The sequence below is a fragment of the Ctenopharyngodon idella genome, chromosome 8 (genome assembly GCF_019924925.1).
Source record: "Ctenopharyngodon idella isolate HZGC_01 chromosome 8, HZGC01, whole genome shotgun sequence".
NCBI lineage: Eukaryota > Metazoa > Chordata > Actinopteri > Cypriniformes > Xenocyprididae > Ctenopharyngodon > Ctenopharyngodon idella.
This window is the reverse complement of record NC_067227.1, coordinates 20,710,904-20,733,580: the sequence shown is the minus strand read 5'-3', so window position 1 is coordinate 20,733,580 and position 22,677 is coordinate 20,710,904. Positions and strand designations below refer to the sequence as shown.

Here is a 22,677-nt window from a genome sequence, read left to right as displayed (position 1 = left end):
ATGTCTCTTGTCCACGAGTGGGCAGTTACAGGAGGGGTGTGTGTGTATGTCAGCCTGATAAGATGGAGATAAAGAATGTGCTTCAACATGTTCTTTTTCATCACAGAGAGGCCTTATTGTCTCTAGTGCTATGTAGATCTCTCTCTTTCTCTGTGGGAAGGAATACAGTGGGAATTTAGGTTTAGGAAAAAACACTGGCGGGCTCTTTTTGATCCTGCGTCTTTTGATCCTCTGTCGTTCTGTCTTCATTGGCGTTAAATCACAGGATTATGTTAGTTGTGATGTTGAATCGCATTGAAGCGTGAATCTCAGAGCAGGTATATTTGAAAGCGGGTCTCATTGGGTGGGAGGGATAACTGGAAAAGACGAAGATGGATTCGAGGCCAAATGGAGTTTGAAAAGTGGCCCCCGAGGAAGTGAGGAAAGAGAGCATGTGTGTCTCGTAGGGCAAAAGATGTTGTTTATGTGCGTGTATATGTGTGTGTTGCAGTGAGCAATGCCAGACGAGCCCGCCGATTGCCAGAAATTGACAGCGAGCTGGCCAGACTGCTACAAAGCACCATGAGGGAAGTGGGTGGAGCCACACTGCATCAGCAGGCCGAAGCGAACGAAGTGCGCCAGAGGAAGATTGACAGAATGGCAGCTGTCCGTCAACATGAGCAACAGAAGGCCACGCCCCCTTTTCAAGACAACGCAAACATCACGGTAAGAAAGGAGGACAGTTTTCTATTGCGCGGGACTGAAAAGCTGACATGAGTGACGTTCTCTACAGCTGCGCACCATGTGATCCTGATATTCGCGCCAAAGTCTTTATTAAAGAGAGAGTTGACCACAAAAAAATAATTTATTTAGTCACTCATGTTATTTCAAACCCATTTGTCTTTGTTTTCCTAATCGTTCAGGAAGGTTCTTATGAACTGGATCACTTGATTCATTGATTTATTGATTCATTTGTTCACGAATCGGAAATCTCCTGAACGTGCCAAAGTGAGCTAGGGCAAATATTATAATTTTCAGTAAATACCGAGTTCAATTTTCATCTACTTTTGTGATACTTTTATTGTTTTATTTTTTATATAATTTGACAGCTCTAGTAATCCTTCACTTTCATTATATGGAAAAGAGTTCCCGTGATATTCTTCAGAAATTCAACTTTTAAGAAAGAAAGTAAGGAATACCTTAGGGTGAGTAAAAATGATGAAAATTTTATTTTTTGGGTGATCTATTGTGTTCCTTTCAATGCATGAGCTTCATTTTAGCTCCAAAAAGGAAACAGCTGAAACTGAGCAGCATTATTCACCAGTTCCTCCCACTCTGTGAGAATGATGAAATCAAACCTAAATTCACTCTTTCTTTCACTCTACAGTCTGGCACAGTCTTGCCAGGCTTCAGGCAAATCACTTTTATTAGTTTTTATGTCTTATTGGTGCAGTTTTTCAATGTGTGAATCTCTGAATATTTTTCAGAGGCACCGGACAGAACGCGTGCAGCATTCCCGTGACCTGCGAGTAATCGAGGCTTATCGTGAACGCTGTAAAACACAGGAGATCACCAACATGCTCTCTCAGGCTATCACTACCAAACATACTCTGTATGCCACACTCGGAACGGCTGAGTTCTTCGAATTTGTGCTCAAGAATCCATTCAACGTTTCTCAGACAGTCACCATTGAATGTGACGACCCAGAGCTCAGGTGAGATATCATGATTTGAATGCAGTAGATCAGTGGATGTCAACCTTTTCAGGCCAAGCTACCTTTAATCAAATCAGAACATTCAAATACCATCTAGTCAAATAGCATATTCACATCTCTTTTCTCACAATCTTAAGAAATGTGTGAGCCACATATTGTCATATTTTGTCATATTCCTGTAGTTAGATAAATTATAATGCTGTAAGACCCTTGACTAGCTTTTTTCAGATCTGTTATAGGACCCTATTAGAGCAACAGCCTGGAAAAAATTTCTCATTCAGACTAGTTACATTATCAATATAGTGCTCAAAACAGAGTACTGAATCCAGTGTTAAAAGCAGGTCACTCTTAAAGCTCACCTTAAGTCAGCATATAGATGCTGCTCGCAGACTTTGAGAGCAAACAGAATAATATGTTGCCTTTTTGTTGATCATTTGATTTTTTTGCTACTCTCTTTTCACATGCATTAGATTAAAACTGTGATGCACACACATCACCATACCAACATGCAGCTTAAATCGGTAGTGCAAATTCTTAATCAAATTCAGATATACAGTACTGACTTAGCATCATGTTCTTCCAAATCTTTATGACTTTCTTACTCATGTAAAACATAAAAGAAGATATTTTAAAGAAAGTTTCAACTGTTTTTGTATCAGAACAACATTGTGATGACACTTTTATTCATAATTATATGATCATAGTGATGTGAGTTTTTGTCTGAGATATTTGAACACTACAGTACAGTAATTTGTGTTGACAATAAGAACACTTTGTGCCAAAAATAATCATTTAATTCGTTTTCAGTACAGTATGCATATACCCAAAGAAAACCGCTTTGATGATAATATGTACATACTGTAGTAAGCCTATACTTTAATCATGCACAGCAGGCACTGTGTCCATTCAAAGTTCAAATGAAGCCTTTGCCTCTGGCATTACAGCCCTGAAAAAAAAAAATATGCGTAGATCAATGTTTAGTTCACGTGTGAACAGCCTTGTCTGAAATGAACATCTGAATGAATGAGTTTTCCTCAGCAGGGTGTTTCAGGGGCCAAGAGCTTCCCAGGGGGTAGGAAAACAACACTGAATAAATAATCAATTCCCCCCATTCAGTCTTATTTTAATTGCCGCATGATGTTAAATATCTTCCCCCGTCCAGATATTCTGCGTAAACCTCTAGATGCACATCCAGGATTATACCACAAAAAATATGAGTTTTCTGTAGGCCATAGGCTAAGTCCACACACTCCATCTTGATAAACACAAGAAAGTGAGAGCGAAGTTAGGAGGGCGAGGTGGAATAAATTACAGCATTAACACCCCTGCATCTCTCAGCCTTTAATTAGGAAAGACATTAGTAGCCTAAACTCCACACACTCACACTGTGCTTTAGGACAAGATAAATATTCTCTGCCTGCCGTCTTTCTCTGTGAAGTATGTTTGCATGATGAACGTCTTCCCAGCTTGCATCGTGTTGTGGCATAAAACTGAAGCACCTTGTGATGTGTCATGGATGTAACTGCTCGCCCAGGAGCAGTGTGTTTGTGCGTGAACCCTGTGAGTCAGTCCAAAACACTCGTGTATGCACAGAGCTGTGCCAGGGAAACAAATACCTGAGATCTAGTGTTTGCATTTGTATATTTGTGTTGAATTGATGCTTCTCTCTTTCAGTGCAAAGGATGTGTCAGGCTTGTGTTTGCATTGCTGATGTATGCCACAAAGCCAACCTTATAAAGTCACCTCTCTCTCTCTCTCTCTCTCTCTCTCTCTCTCTCATTTTTACTGAAGAGATTGTTTCTCACCTGTACTCGCACATTATATATGGACAAGCTGAACCAAAGGAGCAGCAGGTTAAAGGATACGCCAGATTTTAGCAGAGCAGCTCCATTCTTTCTGCCTATTTCATTTTATCCTCACAGGTCAGGTCCTGTAGCTCATAATTTGTTTTCAGTCTTCTGAAGCTTTTTTTTTTTAAAGTTATACTTCAGATGAATTTTATTATCTCTCTCATTCTCTTTCAGATTTAAGGTACTGGAATTATTGTTATGCATATACTATTGCCAAATAGATCCAAGTTACAGTCAAGACATGTTATGTTACAAAAGATTTCTGTTCTTTTTGACCATTCTAATCATCAAAGAATCCTGAAAAAAGGATCCAACAAGGATCATGTGACACTGAAGACTGGAGTAATGGCTGCTGAAAATGTAGCTTTGTCATCACAGGAATAATTTACGTTTTAATATATATTAAAATAGAAAACAACTATTTTAATTTGTAATAATATCTCACAATTTTTACAGTTTTTACTGAATTTTTAGATTAAATTAATATAGCCTTGGTGAGCAAAAGAGATCTTACCAACCCCAAACTTTTAAATGGTAGTATACATTTTGATTTTGATCAATTTTTTGATTCAATTTTATACACTCGAGTTAGTTTGTATATATTTTGTCCAAAAACAAAAAAAGTTTCAAAAGAATCCAAAGCTTCCGGATGGATCAGAGTATGTGAGTGGAGCAACAGCGATTTAATCTCATAGCATTCTGTAATCACTCCACTCCTGATTTTCCATTTACCATGAGAGAAACCATTTAAATGAATATAAACTAAATGTTTAGCTTTTCATTGTCAACCTCACCAGAAGCCATGTCTGTTTTTATGGCTAGACTGATCTGTCTCTGCTTTGTGTCTCTTACTGTGAAGAGATATTCTGCAAGGTTATACTTCCTATTAAGGCCTGTTAACATTTCAATTAACTTTTTTCTCTCTTTGTGACCTTCCTTTTTCCCCCTCTGTTTTGCAATATCCTTAGAAAAGAGCTCCTTACCTGTATGCTTCTATATAAAAGAAAAGAAAATGGGCTTTGCTTTTGTTCACGTAAACATATTTCATTTTGTGTCACCTGCGTAGCTTTTTGTTATTAAAGAGAGAATGTGATCGAATTTTCCGAGACTTGGTTTCACATCTACTGTAGTGTATACAGTACAAAAGAGTTTTTACACCTCGAAATTCTTTCTTTTTCTTATTTTTTTCATTTATGGAAAATGATCCCTTCTCGGGCCCGGAGGTGCTGCCTTTGATGTTTCAAATGCCCTTTTCCTTCATATATTTGCGCATGAAATTTGTCTCTATGAAACAGAAAGTAATATTTCACACCCAGTGTGTGTTATCTTTAAACCGTACCCTCCCAGGAGTTTTAGTTCTGTGAGGGCTTATGTTTGACTGTATCATGCATACTCAAATACGCTCTTCTTCATTGCCAATAAAATACTGCTGGCAAGGCAAAGAAAGTCCTCAAGCTGTTCTTTTCTTCTCTTCTCTGTCTCTCTCTTTGCCGTTTTTCATCTCCTCTCTTTTTATCCCTCAGTGTTATCGTGAAGAGCGAGGAGTGGAGATATTTTAAGGATTTGACAAAGACTCTGACTCCTCTAGAGGAGGAGATGTTTCACCTAAAGGAGAGCACACTGACTCCACAGGTTTACCTCCGGCCTAAAGAAAGCGTCCACATCCCCTTCAAGTACCAGACCTTCATCTGTGGTCACAACTTCCCTCTTCAGGTAAATCTAGGGGAAAATTGTTATTGTTTTTGTTGTTGTTTTGTGTTTTTTAAATGTACTTTTCACCTTAGCATTTTATTGATAATATAAAGTATTATTATATATTTATACATGGGTCACCACAGACACAAAAAAGTCTAGACAGGCCACTACATGAACTCAAGTGAATCTTCTCATCAGTACATAGAGCAGTCAAAATGGGCTTTCGCACTGGAGGAACGTTTTCATAGTTCCTATAACTACTGGCAGAAGTACCCCCTTTTGAGCGTGTTCGTACCTCAGGAACTGAGAACGATTTTAGTTATAGGAACACCTTTTAAGGGAACTAAATTAGCTCCTACTTCAGAGAAGGGTCTAACCTAGTAAAATAGAAATTAACTTCACGTGATGTGATGCCGCGACACGCAATAAAAGGTATCTTTCATGTTAATCAGAGTTTTTGTCCTAACCAGCCACGACGGCGACACGTGACGATTAAGTTTTAGAAACGGTTTCTATTTCTCCGCGACGTCGCGGCTGGAACAACAACACAAAGTATGGCAATGATAATATCAGGTACTGTTTGTGTGCTTTATATTGTTAAAAACGTCTAATGTGAGTTTGAATATCATTCTGTGTTCCCAGCTTTTTAGCTATAATGAAAACAACACTGGCTAATTCACATCAGATCTTGAAAATAAATAAATGGTCACAAGAACGTTCAAACTGTCAACTCAATGCAAACAAACAAGTGTATTCTTGACAACTATTGGTTCAGTCACGCCATATGTACATTAAATAATGTTTAAATGGTGTAATATGTACTTGCCCATTTCATTGTCTGCTGTGCTCTTGCCGAGAGAGCCCGCCCACACTCTCTTCTGATTGGCTGTGGTTTTACACATTTAGTGTGGACAGTGAAATTGCTCGTCGCTGGAATCTTATCGCATCGCATCTGGTTAGGACATGGTGTAAGTGTACATTATTTGGCCAAATGCATGCCATACGAAACAACACCGACCATTTTTTGGAAAGCTGTGTAAACACACAGTTTACATATACTTATTCCACAAACTAACATACAGAAAGCTAATGTTAATGGCATTTACCTGTTGCCTTTGTCTGTGCCGTTCTTTTCTCTGCCTCGACAATATGTAGCACTGCAAGTTATCATAGGAGATTTTGTCTCTTAGCCCTCTTTTTTGCTTTTTCGGTTGCATAACTTATACGTCTACATTCCATCTCCATTACCACAAAACCCACGACACGTCCTCCATCCTCCGTCCTCCGTCCTCCATCCTACTGGCAGTGCGAATGCAACCTGAATAATGGCCCTAGGGGAAAATTTAGTTCTTGGGGAACCGCCCTGGTGGCTATTTCCTATAACTGAGTTCCTATAATTACCCAGTGTGAAAGCCCGTAAACAGGAGACTGAACTGTCCACTGAACTGCTGAGGCTGGTAAACAACATCATCAGGCGAAAATGTGGACTATTTAATTGTTTTTGTATGTTGTAGTGTAGTGTAAATCAACCATGAACGATGTGTCATCTGAGAAACTGCATTTGTTTCCTCATTTCCCTTTTCCACTGATGAGACTTGGATTAGTTCACATGTTTCCGGATTAATTGGATTTGGGTTTGTTTATAGGCTGTAGTATCACAGAGGCACCCACAAGTGAAGGAGGGAGGTTAAAATGACTCAAAGCATCAGCAATAATGAAGTGGATTAAAAACAGCCTCATCCAGACGGTCTGAACAGACCTGTCCAAACAATGTTTTCCCATCCCTTAATGACATTATTTCAATGTGATTGTTCTCTCACTGAATACTGCACTGTTTATGATGACTCTGCTGTCATATTGCAGGATACAAAAAGCTTAAAGATTTCAAGAAGTCCACAGATGGCTCAGAAACATCTGTCTAATACAATTCAAGCCAAATCTATCAAGGTAAGAGCTTAGCGCGCTCACTGTACTGCAGAGCACACACGGGAACACAGACTCTTTCTATTCAGCCTGATTAGTAGTTGTTCAGACAGAGAAGTGGGCCGGCACTCCTGCAGTGGCTCCAACAATCCAGACTGAAAACACGACTTGGTCGACAACAGTAAACTGAATGTAACTGATGCAGACTTACAAGAACCAAGTATGGCACCTGTCTACTTGATTATGTAAATACTAAAATCTCCAAATGATTAGATCTGCGAAAAGACTCTTCGAAAGAGTAACCTGCCTAATTGAGAGACAGAGCTGACTCTTGATCAAATCTTACATTGAGTTATCCCATCTATAAGTTTTGAATTTTTAACTTTGACCTGAAGAAGCAACTACATTTCATTTGAACCTGCCATTAATGTTACTTACATTTGATTAATTTCAGGCTTTTAAATTCACAAGTCTGTTAATGAAAAACATTAACTCTCCTATTGCCTTTGATTCATATTTCATAATCAGGTCCACAAAGATTCTTAGCACAGATTTCCACAGAAATCGGCCATCTTTCTCAAATTTCTACACTTCCGCCACCCCTACATATATTAAATATTTTGGTGAATTGATGCTTTCAGATACTCTCAGCACTGCTTAGGCCTGTCACAGTTATTTGGTGTAAGTGTGATTATTGTGCCCTTCAAATTCCAATCATTTTTGACACTCAAATCATGGAAATTTTAGCAAATATAAAAAAATTCACGTTTTATCTCTCAGTTTCTGATATGTGCACACACTGTCTGTGATGACTCGCGCACACTCACATGAAAGCATAAACAAGGATAAACAGCGCATAGTGAACACAAAGAGCTCCAGTTTCAATTTGATTTAGCATTCATGTAATTGCAAATGTTCTTAGTAGTTTTGCCCAACACTAGACACGCAATAAAACAGACAAGGAGATTAACTGCTTATTCCACTTCTGTGAAAATAGAATAAAAGTATACAGTGTGTATATATATTATTGTATACACAGTATACTATATTATTATATTATCTATCAAAGTATGGAGTTGGTAACATTTTTTTAAATGTTTTTGAAAGAAGTCTCTTTATGCTCCCCAAGGCTGCATTTATTATGATATAATAACAGTAATATTGTGAAATATTATTAATTTATAATAACTGTTTTGTATTTAAGTGTATTTTAAAATGTAATTTATTCCTGTGATGACAAAGCTGAATTTTCAGCATCATTACTCCAGTCTTCAGTGTCACATGATCCTTCAGAAATCATTCTAATATGCTGATTTGGTGCTCAAGAAACATTATTATTAATGCTGAAAACAGTTGTGCTACTTTGATAAATAGAAAATTGAAAAGAACAGCATTTATTTGAATTATATTATATTATATTATATTATATTACCCTGGACCACAAAACCAGTCTTAAGTAGCATGGGTATATTTGTACAAACTGCCAACAATACATTGTATGGGTCAAAATTATCGATTTTTCTTTTATGCCAAAAATCATTAGGATATTAAGTAAAGATCATGTTCCATGAAGATATTTTGTAAATTTCCTACCGTAAATATATAAAAAAAAAAAAAAAAAAAAAAATTGTGAGTGGATATGGATTGCTAGGGACTTCATTTGGGCAACTTTAAAGGCGATTTTCTCAATATTTAGATTTTTTTTTTTGCCCCCTCACATTCCAGATATTCAAAGAGTTGTATCTCAGCCAAATATTTTCCTATCCTAACAAACCATACATCAATGGAAAGATTATTTATTCAGATGATGTATAAATCTCAATTTCCAAAAACTGACCCTTAAGACTGGTTTTGCTGTCCAGGGTCACATATTATATTATTATTTATTTATAATATAATATATTATATTATTAATTATATTATTTTATATTATATTATAAAATACAAAAATATTTGTATATCTGATTCTATTTTATAACCTATCTTTACATTTGTACATGTTTAAGCATATTTTGGAAGGACAGTGAAAGGTTGTTTTAGACCATCCTCAAATGGTTAAGCTGTGAAGCGAGTCTCTGCATGTGGGTTGATGTGCTGTTCTATGGCATTGTGGTTTATTGTGCCTTTAGGCAGTTGATGCCATATGCAGCCTAGAGAGACTGATGCCTTGCAGTATTGCTGACACAAACACACACACACACAAAACTCCGATGTCATTTTTAGGTCAGTTTGGGTCAAGCATTGCTGTGCACAAACTGACATCACCTCCAGAGGAGTGTCAGTGGGTTGTCTTGGGCTGTGAATTCGACAGCCAGCTCGACTGTATCTCACGCGAGAGAGGTTATGCACTTAGACTGCAGATGACTCACGGTACTTCATATCGCAATATATACTGTCAGTGCTGTTCACTCAGTGTGGAGTGATTTCAGATAGGTCTGTCATTTATTGGTAGACCTTGACCACCTCTGCTGAAAAGAGCAGCTTAGACCATCATACTGGTTCAGGGTGGTTTATGCTGGTTTGGTGAGATTCTACAATGAAATGTCACGAGTTGCAAGTTGAATTTCGTTCATCAGTTTGAAAAACAAGCCAAAATATGTTTAAGCCAATTCACCTTTATTTATATAGAGCTTTATACAATACACATTGTTTCAAAGCAGCTTCACAGTAATAAAAAGGAAATAACAGAATCAATGATGCTGAACGATGCGGAATGATGAACTTCATCAAATGATGAATGAGACCAATTCGAATTATACTGTAAAGCAACTCTAAAAAGACAGTAGTGTCCATTGTTCAACTCAAATTAGTTCAGTGTTGAGACAAGTCATTTCACTTGGCGGCCATCTTTGAAAAACCTCTCGGACATTTAAGTGCAGCTCCTATCTCTTTGAATGGGGAAAAATCAAATTCTCCAAAGCTGTTTGCCAAGCTTTCAAATAAATTTCATATTTGAAATCACCAGTGAAATCTGACAACAATGGTCTCATAAATTGTGTTTCTAAACGCTTGAATCATGACAAAAAACTGTATTTTTCAGGCTGGATCAAGCTAATGTGCATACGCAGTCCTAAATGCGCGTCTCTTGTGTCTCATTTTGGAGGCGCGTCTGACTGTTTCTATAGGAACCGGAGCTTCCATCGGCCGCTGCAGTGACGCAATGACTTTACCAGTTGGCGATTGGCTCTTATTTAGAAGGCGGGACTTATTCCGCCATATTGTGCGTTGCACTTTCTCCCATTCAAAACAGTACGACTGACGCGTCTTGTGTTATTCTATAGTCTTTGGTTCAGTTCCATAACTGTGCAAATTTCATCATTTTTGAAACAAGTTCAATTCAGCTATATCCAGCTCTACAGAAGACAGTTGTGCTGTTATTCAGCTTAATTCAGTTCAAGTTTTGTTCTCATCTGATAATTGTAGTCAGTTTAGTTAAGTAATGCACTTATAATGGAAGTCATTGGGGCAGGGCATTGCCTCAGGACAAATATTACGAAACATTTTAGAAGTTTAGCCATGAGACAAAAACCTTTTTTTGTTGAGAAATAAAAGTATATATCATATTAAAAGTATATACATATCATATGAGTGTATAAAACAATGTAAGATTGCTGCTTTTAAGCCATCTACAATGCCTTGCCCCATAGACATCCATTGTAAGTGCATTACAGTACATGCAATTTTGTTTTTACAAACTGTGGGAGAAGTCAGAATTACCATCTGTGGTAACTGACAGCACGTCGCTGATGTGGTCAATATGTCAGTTTAACTTGTTGTGAACCAAGAACATTCCAGTAGATTTATTTCTCCTGTTAGCATTTTGCAGGAAGAAATTGTGTGTAGCTTGCAACCGGTCTGTTTGTCTTACAGGTGTTGTTCCGTGGGGAAGACAAAAAGCCTCTGGCAATCTGCCAGGTGGATGTTGAACCGACGCCACATGTGGTGGACCAGACCTTCCGTTTCTACCATCCTGAACTCACCTTCCTAAAGAAGGCCATTCGCCTGCCTGCAGCCTGGGACGACACAGCAGGTGCTGCTCATTACAAACATCTCTGCCGCTGTGTACGCACATACATAAACACACGCACGCACAAACACGCTTCAGTGTCTGCTATTAGTCCTGAACTAAAGACCTCATTTGTGCTCTGTCTCCTTTTGTACTTGCTCACAGATGGTTCTGCCACCCTTCATGTGCGCTGCAGCGACCCCAATGTCATCTGCCACACCACCAGCCTGGTGAGCCAATCAGGAGTCACTCCTAATAGCAGCCAGCCAATCAGAATGGGGATGAGTTATTAATTAGTGTCTGAGGCTTTGTGCTGACTCATTGTGACGTCAAGGCTGCACACCTGTTACAAGACTATTATTTTATATGTGTTTTTCATACAAGATTATTATTTTTATTAATATGTTTCATACAATATTATATATTTTTATAATTATTTGTCATCATTTTTTATTTTTAGACTTTTCATAAAAGACTATATATAAATATATAATTTTCCATTAGTAACCATTAAAATGAATCAAGTATTCATTATTGATACCTTTATTTGTATCAAATATTTTAATCTATTAGAATTTTCAATTATTTTTGTTTTTTTTTAATACAAGACTATTATTTTTATTTAATTTTTTTTCATGCAAGTGTTTATTTTTCATAAAATATTTTATATATTTCATAAAATATTGTTTTTTCTTTCAAATCTATTATTTTTTATATTTTTCATAAAAGACTGTAATATTCCTTTTTTATTTTCCATTAGTAACCAGTAAAATGGATGAGTTAACCATTTTTAATAAAACATTATTATTTTAAGATTCATTTTCTTACATTTTGAAACTTTAGACTCCAGGAGAACCACAGGATGTTTACCTGAAAGTACCTGGTAGCCCAAGTCCACAGATTAGGAAATTCTTCATCACCATTTTCACGTACGTACACCTCCTTTTGCACCTTCTCCCTTACGTGCGTGTGCATAAAAGTTAACTCGTCATATTTTTTTTTTTTTAGAGGAAAGTGAGAACCTGATAATTTTCACTCTTCCAGATGCACAGAGAGGTGTGTGTGTGTGTGTGTGCGAGCCTCTGTTTTTGGTTGCTTGTGTGTCTGTGAAAGCCTGGTCCCTGATTAATCCCTTCATGTGTGATTAATGACATTTGCTTAATCAGGATGTCTCATTTACTGTCTGATTGCATCAGATCATAATATTCATTTATTCATCAAAATCTGCGGCATCTCTGAGTTCATAATCAGTGAACATGAATAAAAACACAATTTTAGAACCTGCACATCACACATCTCTCTCTGGAACTTGAACCAGCAAGAGTGACAGCAACGCATATTAATTAAAGGCAGACAGTTCACTTGCATTATGCTTATACTGTAATATCCTGAACACAATATATTATAATTTATATAATATTATATAATTATATAACATTTTAATTAAGAGATTCCCCTTTGACCTAAAATATTTTACTTGACAGACCCTCACACACCTATATATTCATGGTTCTCTGATGTTACTTAACACAACATGCAAGTATATATTTAATATATATATATTTCATTTTTTTAGTAGTTTTTATTTTAAAATATTAATTTATTTTAATTTATTTATTTTACATTTTTATGATTTAATTCCCTCACAAAACCCCACAAAATGTTGTAATCTACTATGATAAATGTTATAAAAATATAATATTTCCAGAACACTCCACCCATCTGCCATTGGTCATGAAACAGAAACTCACGGCATTGGTTGCTTTGTTGGGCTGGTTGAGATCGTCAAACAGTTTTAGAAAGTGCCATAGTATGTACGCTTTTTTGACAAAATTAACCTACAAACCTACTTTAACATTAATTTAAAAAAACATCTGCATTTGCTTTCTTGTTTTTCCCTTTTAATCTTAAAAAAATGAAAATGTAGTTTGTCAACGGAACAAATGCATTGGTATCCACTATAATTAGCGAGTTTGTAATGGACTCATAATGGTTTGAAATGATAGAACAACAGACAAGCTCATCAGACACACAGTAACTCATCAAAGTTTTTGAGAAATTTTAATAACCAGGTGATCAATCAGCTGTACCCCCCGCGCCCCCCCAAACAACAGCTGTTGCTGAGGACAGCTCAGCAGCCAAGGACGGTAGAAACGTTCTTCAAATTTTGTCCCTTGAGCTCGAGCCCCCTCAGGCAGGGTGAAGAGCTCATGCACAAAGTCTTTTATTTTTAATACAGTCAAACTCCAGAAACCCCGGCAGGCAGAATGACATCAACATCTGCAAACCTCCTGCGGGAACACGACTGCCCGCTGGCACGTGAGATGCCCTTAAAGAAAGGGTGAATGGATGAATTTAAAAACTGTGACATTTGGGTCTCTCTGAACATCTCTCTTTTGAAGATTTGAGATATGTGTGTGTCTCTCCCAGGGGAAGTGCAGCCTGTCAGGCCTGTCCTGCTATTGTGTCAGTGTATATGAAGAGAAAAGTGATAAAGTGTCTTTTGTGTGTCCGTGGTTCTGTGTCAATCTCTCTATGGCAGTGACCCTTGGCTGGCCTCCCCTGCGCAGATCTGGCAGGTATACGTGCATTACCTGCAAAGGATGGACCTGAGCTGTGTGTGCGGCACTCTGAGCTGGCATTCGCTGGTTCTGCACGGCACACAAGCTATTCGCAGGGTCAAGTGCTACACGTCGCATCCCCTCGAGCTTCAGGTACGCATAGCTGGGTCAAAGGAAAACACACTGATCGGGGTAGCGAGCTCTGATCAGGGATTATGTGGCCTTTTTTCCTAAAATAGGAGAATGATGAAAAATAGTGAGATGGTAAGTAAGATGGCTAGGTTATCTAGATTTTTTTTTTTAATTTTAGTTTTATTTGAGAGCTTTCAAAATGATTTAAAAGTTTAAATAATTGCACATATTTCTGTGATTACAAATTTGTAATCATAAATATATTTACACATTGATTCCACAAATTAATGTACTATTGAGAAGGGGAAATTCAAATAATATTTCTTTAACTTTTTACCAATCAAGGCCAGTATTTGAAGATAAAATTATATAAAATTATAATTATAGCTAGTTGGCATTATATTTAAAAGCCATAATCTTTTAGCATTCAATAATTATAAACTACAAATTATCATAGTGCTGTTTTTGTATCATTTCTTTATAATTGCAAAACAAAATCAATCTGATAACAACTTGTAATTTAAATAAACTTACAACAAAATATTATAAAATGTCATAATTGTTTATTTAAAAAATTAATTACATTATTTTTTAAAACATGTTAAACAGTTTATTTTATTAAAAAATATTATTTTATTTTTTTTACCCCAACCATATTTTAGCAACATTGATTTTACAGGTTATGGATTTAGAGATGCAATTATTCAGAGAAGGTTTTACTATGCCATTTAGCAGCCTAATTGTTTTGCTCATTAGCCTATACGTTTGCTGAATTTCTGTCAGTTACCGCATCAAAGGACTGCCGGGCGAATTGTATGAAAATATGTAGGTTTGGATCTCAAAAAATGAGTAAATAGCATTGAGTCAGATGTAGTTGGGTTGCAGCAGTATCATTAACCGGTGTTCAGCACACTGCAGTAAAGAAAGTAGAGCTTTAATGCAAATAATGAATAATGAAACATGGATTTTACGAGCATCATAAATCTCAAAATGGGTATTTCCTGTTATTCGAAATATGCAAGCAGAGCAAATACAGCAGCTCCCTTGTCAACAGCACACTGTGTGCCAGTAGCAACCTTACTGTTGGTTTAATTGGCCGTGTGCTAATGTTATACAGCAGGTGCCAAAAAAAAGATGATGAAGCAAAGTAGCTATACATTATGAGCTTCAGGTGCAGCCTCATGTTTTCTGAAGTTCTGCAGAGAAGAGTTCCCTGAAGTTGCTTTTTGCTGTGTGGGTTTTCTGTTTTCTGTGGTTGATGCCAGAAGCTCTATATGAGCGTAAGATCTCTTCTGTTTGTGTGTTCCAGGTGGATCCAGATGAGGTTTTTGCTCTTCCTGCTCAGGGAGTTCAAGATATCCGTGTAGGGCTGAGGGCTCTGCGCCCTGGAAGCCGTTTCTTTTACCTCAATGTAGTCGATGTGGACACAAGACAGCTAGTTGCCTCCTGGTTGCTGTGCATCACATGCCGACAGCCTGTAATCTCCAAGGTTAGTAAGCAAAATGCATCAAGAAATTGATTTTATTAACCTTTCAATAACTATATACCATGAGCTCCAATGTTGTTTAGTGCATGTATGTCTATTGTGTATCGTACATGTATATCGTCTGTAGCAGCACAACTGTTTTGAGTATTATTAATAATCAGAAATGTTTCTTGAGCAACAATTCAGCATATTAGAATGTTTTTTAAAGGATCATGTGACATGAAAGACTGGCGTAATAATGCTGACAGGAATACATTACATTTATAAATAAGTTACATTTAATAATATTGCTATTAAATGGTTAGTTCATCCAAAAATGAAAATTCTGTCATTAATTACTCGCCCTCATGTCGTTCCACACCCGTAAGACCTTCGTTCATCTTTGGAACACAAGCTAAGATTTTTTGATGAAATCCGAGAGGTATATGACTTGTCCATAGACAGCAATTTAACCACTACTTTCAAGGTCCAGAAAGTTACTAAAGACATTGTTAAAATAGTCCACATGACTGCAGTGGTTCAACCTTAATTTTATGAAGTGACGAGAATACTTTCTGTCACATATAGAAAGCGATCAAAGAACGCTCCCTTTACAATGGCTGAAGCTGTCAATCACACAGCGCGAGTTTATCTGGACACTTACCAAAACTGCCATTATAATGAATGATGCTGTTACACTGCACAATAAAGCTCTTAGGCTAACATTACTGTATTTACATCATGTTTACTGTTAGTTGTAGTGGAAGTATTTTGTGAGAGTGCAGGAATCGAGTTACAATGATGAGATCACTGCATTCGCACGATCAACAGACTGTCATCTGCTCAATGATCATCACTGCAACCTTTCATGTGATGGGAAAAAATCTAAATATAAGGCTATAATCAACACTTTTCAGGATTCGTTAATCTCAACAGCTGTAATAGTAAAAACATAGTAAAAGTATCCGAGAGGGTTCCACATGTAATACGTATTTCAAAAGATGTCAGCCAATCACAGTAGTGGGCATTTACATTGAAGTCTCACAGCAGACACACCCCTTCAAATAGAGCGTTCAAGTCAGAGGGCTAAAATCAGGATTAAAAAAATGCCTTTTATTTCTAAATTATGACATTTTATGATGTAAAAACCATACTAACATTATAAGTGCACCTCAGGAAACATAAAATAATAAAAAAAGATCCACTTCATGGCCCCTTTAATATTTGTTTTTACATTTTATGGAAACAATACTGAGAAAATTTTTACCTTAAAAGTTGTGTGTTTAGTGGCGAAAATGTGAGACACGGTCCACAGCGACGGCAAAGGAATGGCAAGTACCGAATGGGTCTTTAAATTTCAGCTCTGTGACAGAGGATATGGTGCATGAAGTCAGTTTTTACTTCAGTTATTTTACAGTATGTGTCTCGGTATGTGTTTTAATCTCCCCAGGCATTTGAAATCAACGTTCCTGTAGACGGAGGGAAGGGCAGCAATAAGAAAATCAGTTTCACAAACCCCTACTCCTCCTCTAGGGTATTCAATCTCCGCACAGACCGCCCAGACCTACTTCAGTTTAAAGAGGAGCAATTTCAGGTAAGAGAATCCAAAGTTAATTCTTGTTCTATCAACTTTGTTAGGAGGCCTTGCTGTGTAACATTGAATAAGAACCATATTGTCAAAGCCCCATTCACCAGAAAGGTGTCTAGAGCCCAGAGGAGAAGGATCTTGACATGTCTCTGTCTTGGAATCAATTTCTGTCTCTCTAACCTGTCATTCTTAGACACGTTTCACAGTATGTGAAGTTCTCTGTATATTGGAGAACTCAATTTGTGCCCTGGCCACTCTCGCAATGCCGGTCCCCTGAGGAAACCATAAAGCTGAAGTCCAAAAAAATAGGGCGAAAAGAGACAGATTGTCACAGTCAGGCCGGGAACGTCAATATCTCTCACCTTTAGGGCTCAGAATGATGCGTGTAAGACTTACAGCTCTACGTTAGACTTCAATTAAAAGCTGTTAATTGATTAGGTGATCAATACAGAACCACTGGCTATTACTCCAGATGGAGACAGAGAACATTAGTTAGCCACAGGGACAGTCTCGGATATATTAGTGTGGCTTTGGGGGTCACAAAGTAATTTTTCCTGATCATCATTTTGCACAGAAACAGTGTTAAACAGAACAGGGTAAAATGTTAATTTCATCATTCAGTGCCCTCATTGATCGCTGTGAGGTTTAGTGAGTTTCACACTCTATATATGGGCAATAAATAGCGAAACAATGTGAAATATGCAAGTGACAGTATTGAACAGAACGGATTAATGATACCTCAGCGTCAAATAAAAGCTGTAAAGCTCATAAAGAAAGGAAATGGCCTGTTCCATTTTCTTGCTAGTCAACACGGCTTCAATTATCTTCTCTCGCGCTGGATTTATAGGGTCTATATTTTTGAAAAATGTGGCTAGAGATGTTGCTTTTTTCCTCTTCAAGAAATAACAACTGTGTCATCGTAAAATAGGCGTAGAGCCAAAAGACAACAGAACAATCGATATATGCGTGCTTTTGAGGAGATTATGAAATAAATCCTCGACTGTGTTCCATATGTCTTAGTCAGCCATTAGAGATAATGTATAAAGACAAAGAGAGAGCAATTTCTCTCATCTTCCTCTAAACACTGGAGTGCAACCAATTTTTGATGCAACAGAGCTCAGGAATAGCAATGGGAATCGTAAGGAATTTAATGACTGTAGTTTTGATTCCAATTCCACTTAAAGAATCAGGTCACCCAAAACACATAATTTACTCACGCTCATGTCATTCCATGACTTACTTTCTTCTCTGGAAGAACATTCTGGCCACTCTTTTCAATGGAATGAAAGCTCAAAAATGACAAACATAAAAGAATCAGAAGTCGTTCACAGAAAGTGATACAGTTTTAGTATGACATAAGGGTGAGTAAATGATGACAGAAGTTGAATGTTCGGCAAACTTTTCTTGTAATGATTCTTTTAAAACAATGATTTGACATTCAGAACTGATTCAGGTGCACAGAAAATAAAATGAGTACTGATTGTCTTGTATTTTATTATTTCCATCTTTGACGGAAAACTGCCAACGTTATGGAATCAGTGTTGTTTTTATTAACTAAAAACTAAAATTATTTTCAGTAATTGAAATAAAGCCGCAATAAAATAAAATATACATATTAGATAAAAAAGTTGGCTTGGCAACTAACTGTAATAAGTTGAAGTAAACTGAAATAAATGAAAGCTAAATAGAACTATTTAGAAAAACTAATAAAATTGACAAAAGCACACAGAACAAAAATACTAAAACTAAAATGAAAAATGGAATATACAAAAGTTAAAAGCTAATTCAAAATATTAATAAATACTGCAATTGTATATAAAGAACACTATATAGAACCATGTAAAATAGTTTTTGTATTTTTAGTTTATAGACTTGTTTAAATTTTATTTAATATTAACATGTTTATTTCATAGATTTTTTTTTTTTTTTAAACCGGTTCTGGTTGAAAACTGATTTTCAATTCCTAAACTTTTGCCATTTTTCTAGATTTTAAAGTTGAAAACTGTTTTTCAGTCCGAATCAGTTTCATAATAAATAAATAAATAAATGTTTGACGTGATACTGGTTGATTTTGCAATTCTTTGCTGCTTTCTTTATAAATACCTGTACAATTTTTGTGCGTGCATATATACAAATACATGCATATTAATGTGTGTGTGTTGTAGATTGGAGGAGGGGAGCTCTACACCATCGGCCTGCGCTTTGCTCCAAGTCAGAACCCCGGCATGGAAGAGATTCTCATCTTCATCAATGACAAACAGGATAAGAACGAGGACACTTACTGTGTTAGGGTTCAGTACAGATAACACCATCACACGGCATTATAGCTGCTTTTTTTGCCCACTAACAGACCTTGATCCAGTGGATGTGGATTCACTCACGTCATGGGCATGTATTTTTACTTATACAGTCCTATAAGTTGATCCAAATAACATGAGGATGTATTGAAGTACAGACCAAACGTTCTCTATATATAAATGCAGACAATGAGTAAGGTTAATTGTATCCAGCTCAATGAGTAGACGGAGTCTCTCACGTGCGCTGGAGTAAAGCCACCCTGCGGTGCTGAAGGCTGAAACAGAAGAGATTCTCTGCAGAGCTGATGCTCATATCGGCGCTCTTGATGTGTGTGTTTATGGTTACGCTGAACCCCTGCTGTGATGTGTCATTAGCAGTGGAGAGCTGATGGCCACTTGCCCAGGACTTCAGCTCTAGATCTTCAAAAAGCGAGACGTGTGTGTAAGACCAATCATTTTATTTTATTAAGTGTTACGTTTGCACTCACTGAGGATAGAGTGCTTAATTTGGGGGAAGAAAATGCAGCCATCCTTCATTCTGTATTTTTTTTTGGTTTTTGTACTAGCATCAATAAAAAACATACTGATTTTTGAGTGTGATTCTTTGCATCAATGACAACATGCTATGCCAAACAGCACTTGTGTTTGTGTGTATGTGTGTTTTCAGTATCTGTGAAGGGTTTCCATTAACATTGTGGACTAATCTCCTGGCTCCTATTAGAGCTACAGCTGCCTGAGTCTGACAACAACCAAATAACCTGCCAACTAACCGGTCCAGACATGGAAGACAAGTAGAAAACACAGAAAGGACCATAAAAGAGAGAACATGCAGAAAATATACAGTGGGATGCAAAAGTGCGAAATCTAGAATTTTCAGTTATAAAAATGAAAGTTAAATTTATAAATAAAACTAAATAATCAAATATCTATATCAGAATTGGCAAATTTAGCCTAAATTAAGCTATCACTCAGTAGGAGCAAGCTAGTTTAGAACCAGATTGTTTGTGGGTATTTATACATTTACATTCCTTTAATCTAATTAATTAAAACAGTAAATACTTCAGCACCAAATCAGCATATTAGAATGATTTCTGAAGGATCATGTGACACTGAAGGCTGGAGTAATGACTGCTGAAAATGTAGCTTTGCCATCGCTGCGATAATTTACATTTTAAAATAAATTAGAATAGAAAACAGCTATTTTAATTTGAAATAATATTTCAAAATATTGCTGTTTTTACTGTATTTTTGATCAAATAAATGCACTCTTGGTGAGGAAAAGAGCCTTCTTTCAAAAACATTAAAAAATCTTTCCCATAGATATATATACATAGATGCTTCATTAGTGGCTGTTTCTGTAGGCCACTATGCGTAATTCATCCACCATATTGGAACAGTCAAAGCTGGTCCGTCAACACTGGAGAGAATGTGTCTGCAACCATAGTTTTAGTCATGTATGAATATCTATATCTGCAATAGACTTTAGCAAATGATTTAGCTAAACTAACACAATACAAGACTAAGGCGTTAGCTAACATGACATTAAAAAGCTACCATAGTTTAAAAGCCTATAATATTGAGTTAATACATTTAAAAACACAAACCAACACATTCTCACCTATGAAAGGTTATCCTATTTCTTTAGGAACTTAAATCTTGCCGGTTTTTACAACCAGAGGCTGCGCAATGTTGTGGCATCTTGGGAAAATCCATTGATTTTTACTGTGAGTGACAACAGCATCTGAAATGTTGACCATTCCAAGATGGCGGACTCATTAACATGTCTGGAGTGGTTGAATGTGGCATCTACATATACATATCTATGATCTTACTGACCCCAAACTTTTTAACAGTACTGTATGTTTCCCATAAATTTTAAGAAATAATACTTATTCTTAAAATAACTTTGTAATCGGGTTGAATTTTACAAAAATCAAGAGGTAACAGCCAAGATTGCAAGCAAAAGTTGGTACATGGCTAAATACATTTTGTGGAGTTCATGCAGCTCAAGTGCTGCTTTCATTAGGACAAACCAAATAAGACATTATGAAATTCATGATCATTTTTCTATTCAGCTTTTAATCATTCTTTCACTCAAATAGTTAGCCTGATAATATAATGTGTAATGGGGAAAAATGCATGAAATTAGAAAAATACAAAGTAGAAGTTTAATTAGTGCTCTCATATTTTTGCACCCCACTATGTGTTTGTGTGTGGAAGTGCAATAAATCTTCAGTTCATCCCAGGCTTCTTGGTGTATACATTCCAGAATTTTGCTCCTACATTTCCACCCCAGAATTTATAATGGCAGAGCAAATGTCAGCAATCACTCTCGAGGCCCTTTAATTTCCTTGGCACACCCAATGAAGCAATTCACGGCCTAATTTCAATACTGGCGAAGTGCATTGTGTGAAGGGGGGAAGATTTTCCTCTCTGATATTGTTCAGAAAGGCCTGCGCTGTCCACAGACTGTTGACACGCTTTTTTTCTGTTTGGAGAGGTTTTGTTTTTCAGTGTATATGCATGATTCCTCTGACACGCACACGCAGAAAGCACAGTCTCAGCAGAGACAGCGCCTTGATGTTGTTAGGTGCTGCTCGGAAAGCTTTCCTGCCGCTTGCGTGCGAGCAGGAGTAGGAAACGCTATCAAAGACACAATAAAAATGTATCGTCTTCCTCCGAGGTGCGTCATGAGGGTTTAACCAGCTCCGAGAGTCAGGCTGATTTTGCTCGCTGTGCGCGTGTGTACATATATCTGAGTGCTGGTGTAAAGTAGGTTTTTTATTTTTTGGTGGGTGAGAATGAGAGAGAGAGGATTTGAGAGTGTGAGTTTGAGAAGTCTGGAACGAAGGGAGAGAGCGCAAGTGCGAGCGCGGTTGATGGAGAGGTGTTGAGACGAAGGTTAAAGGGAACAGCTCACTGGTAGAGCGTAGGATTAAACTCTCTGTCTTTCTCTCTGGTAGAGAATAGATTATCTCAGCAGCAGTTAACGCAGTGGTGTCTTAATGAGCAGATCTGGGTGAACATATGGAGTGTGTTTGTAACACACATCAATTTCCTCCCGTCGTTGTTATCTTCGTCATCACCTTCCTTATCTTCCTCGTGATGCTTACCGGCCTGTAGAGGGCACCCCTCACCATGGTGGAGGAGAAAGAGAGCAATAGAGGGGAAAGCAATAAAACAGAATGCCTGGAAACCACATATCTGATGGTGTGTGTGTGTGTGTGTGTGTGTATTCAAATAACCCCTGTCTTTTCTATGATACATGCTGTCCCTCACTCTCTTTTTCATTTGGGCTGTCTGAGGTTTTATCTGTGTTTGAGCTTAAGGGAGCCTTTGTAGCTTTAGATCTGTACTATTTTGATTCAAGATCAGTACATTTAAGGATATATTGTGGCTCGTGTCTAAGAAATCAGTGCCTGGGGCCTGTGAGTGCCTGAGGCCTCAAGTCTGGCAAATGCAAATGT

At 37.2% G+C, this 22,677-nt stretch overlaps 1 protein-coding gene across 1 annotated transcript in view; it reads left to right on the top strand.

The window, feature by feature from the left end:
- Window positions 1–19,799, top strand: part of nphp4 (nephronophthisis 4) — a 70,776-nt gene extending 50,977 nt beyond the window's left edge. The window contains exons 11-21 of the mRNA XM_051904528.1: window positions 491–705; window positions 1,467–1,693; window positions 5,067–5,256; window positions 7,102–7,185; window positions 11,032–11,191; window positions 11,333–11,397; window positions 12,011–12,096; window positions 13,710–13,881; window positions 15,170–15,349; window positions 16,776–16,919; window positions 19,079–19,799. Coding sequence (XP_051760488.1) covers window positions 491–705; window positions 1,467–1,693; window positions 5,067–5,256; window positions 7,102–7,185; window positions 11,032–11,191; window positions 11,333–11,397; window positions 12,011–12,096; window positions 13,710–13,881; window positions 15,170–15,349; window positions 16,776–16,919; window positions 19,079–19,219 — 1,664 coding nt within the window. The 3' untranslated portion in view covers window positions 19,220–19,799. The remainder of the gene's footprint in view (window positions 1–490; window positions 706–1,466; window positions 1,694–5,066; window positions 5,257–7,101; window positions 7,186–11,031; window positions 11,192–11,332; window positions 11,398–12,010; window positions 12,097–13,709; window positions 13,882–15,169; window positions 15,350–16,775; window positions 16,920–19,078) is intronic.
- Window positions 19,800–22,677: the final 2,878 nt, after the last annotated feature.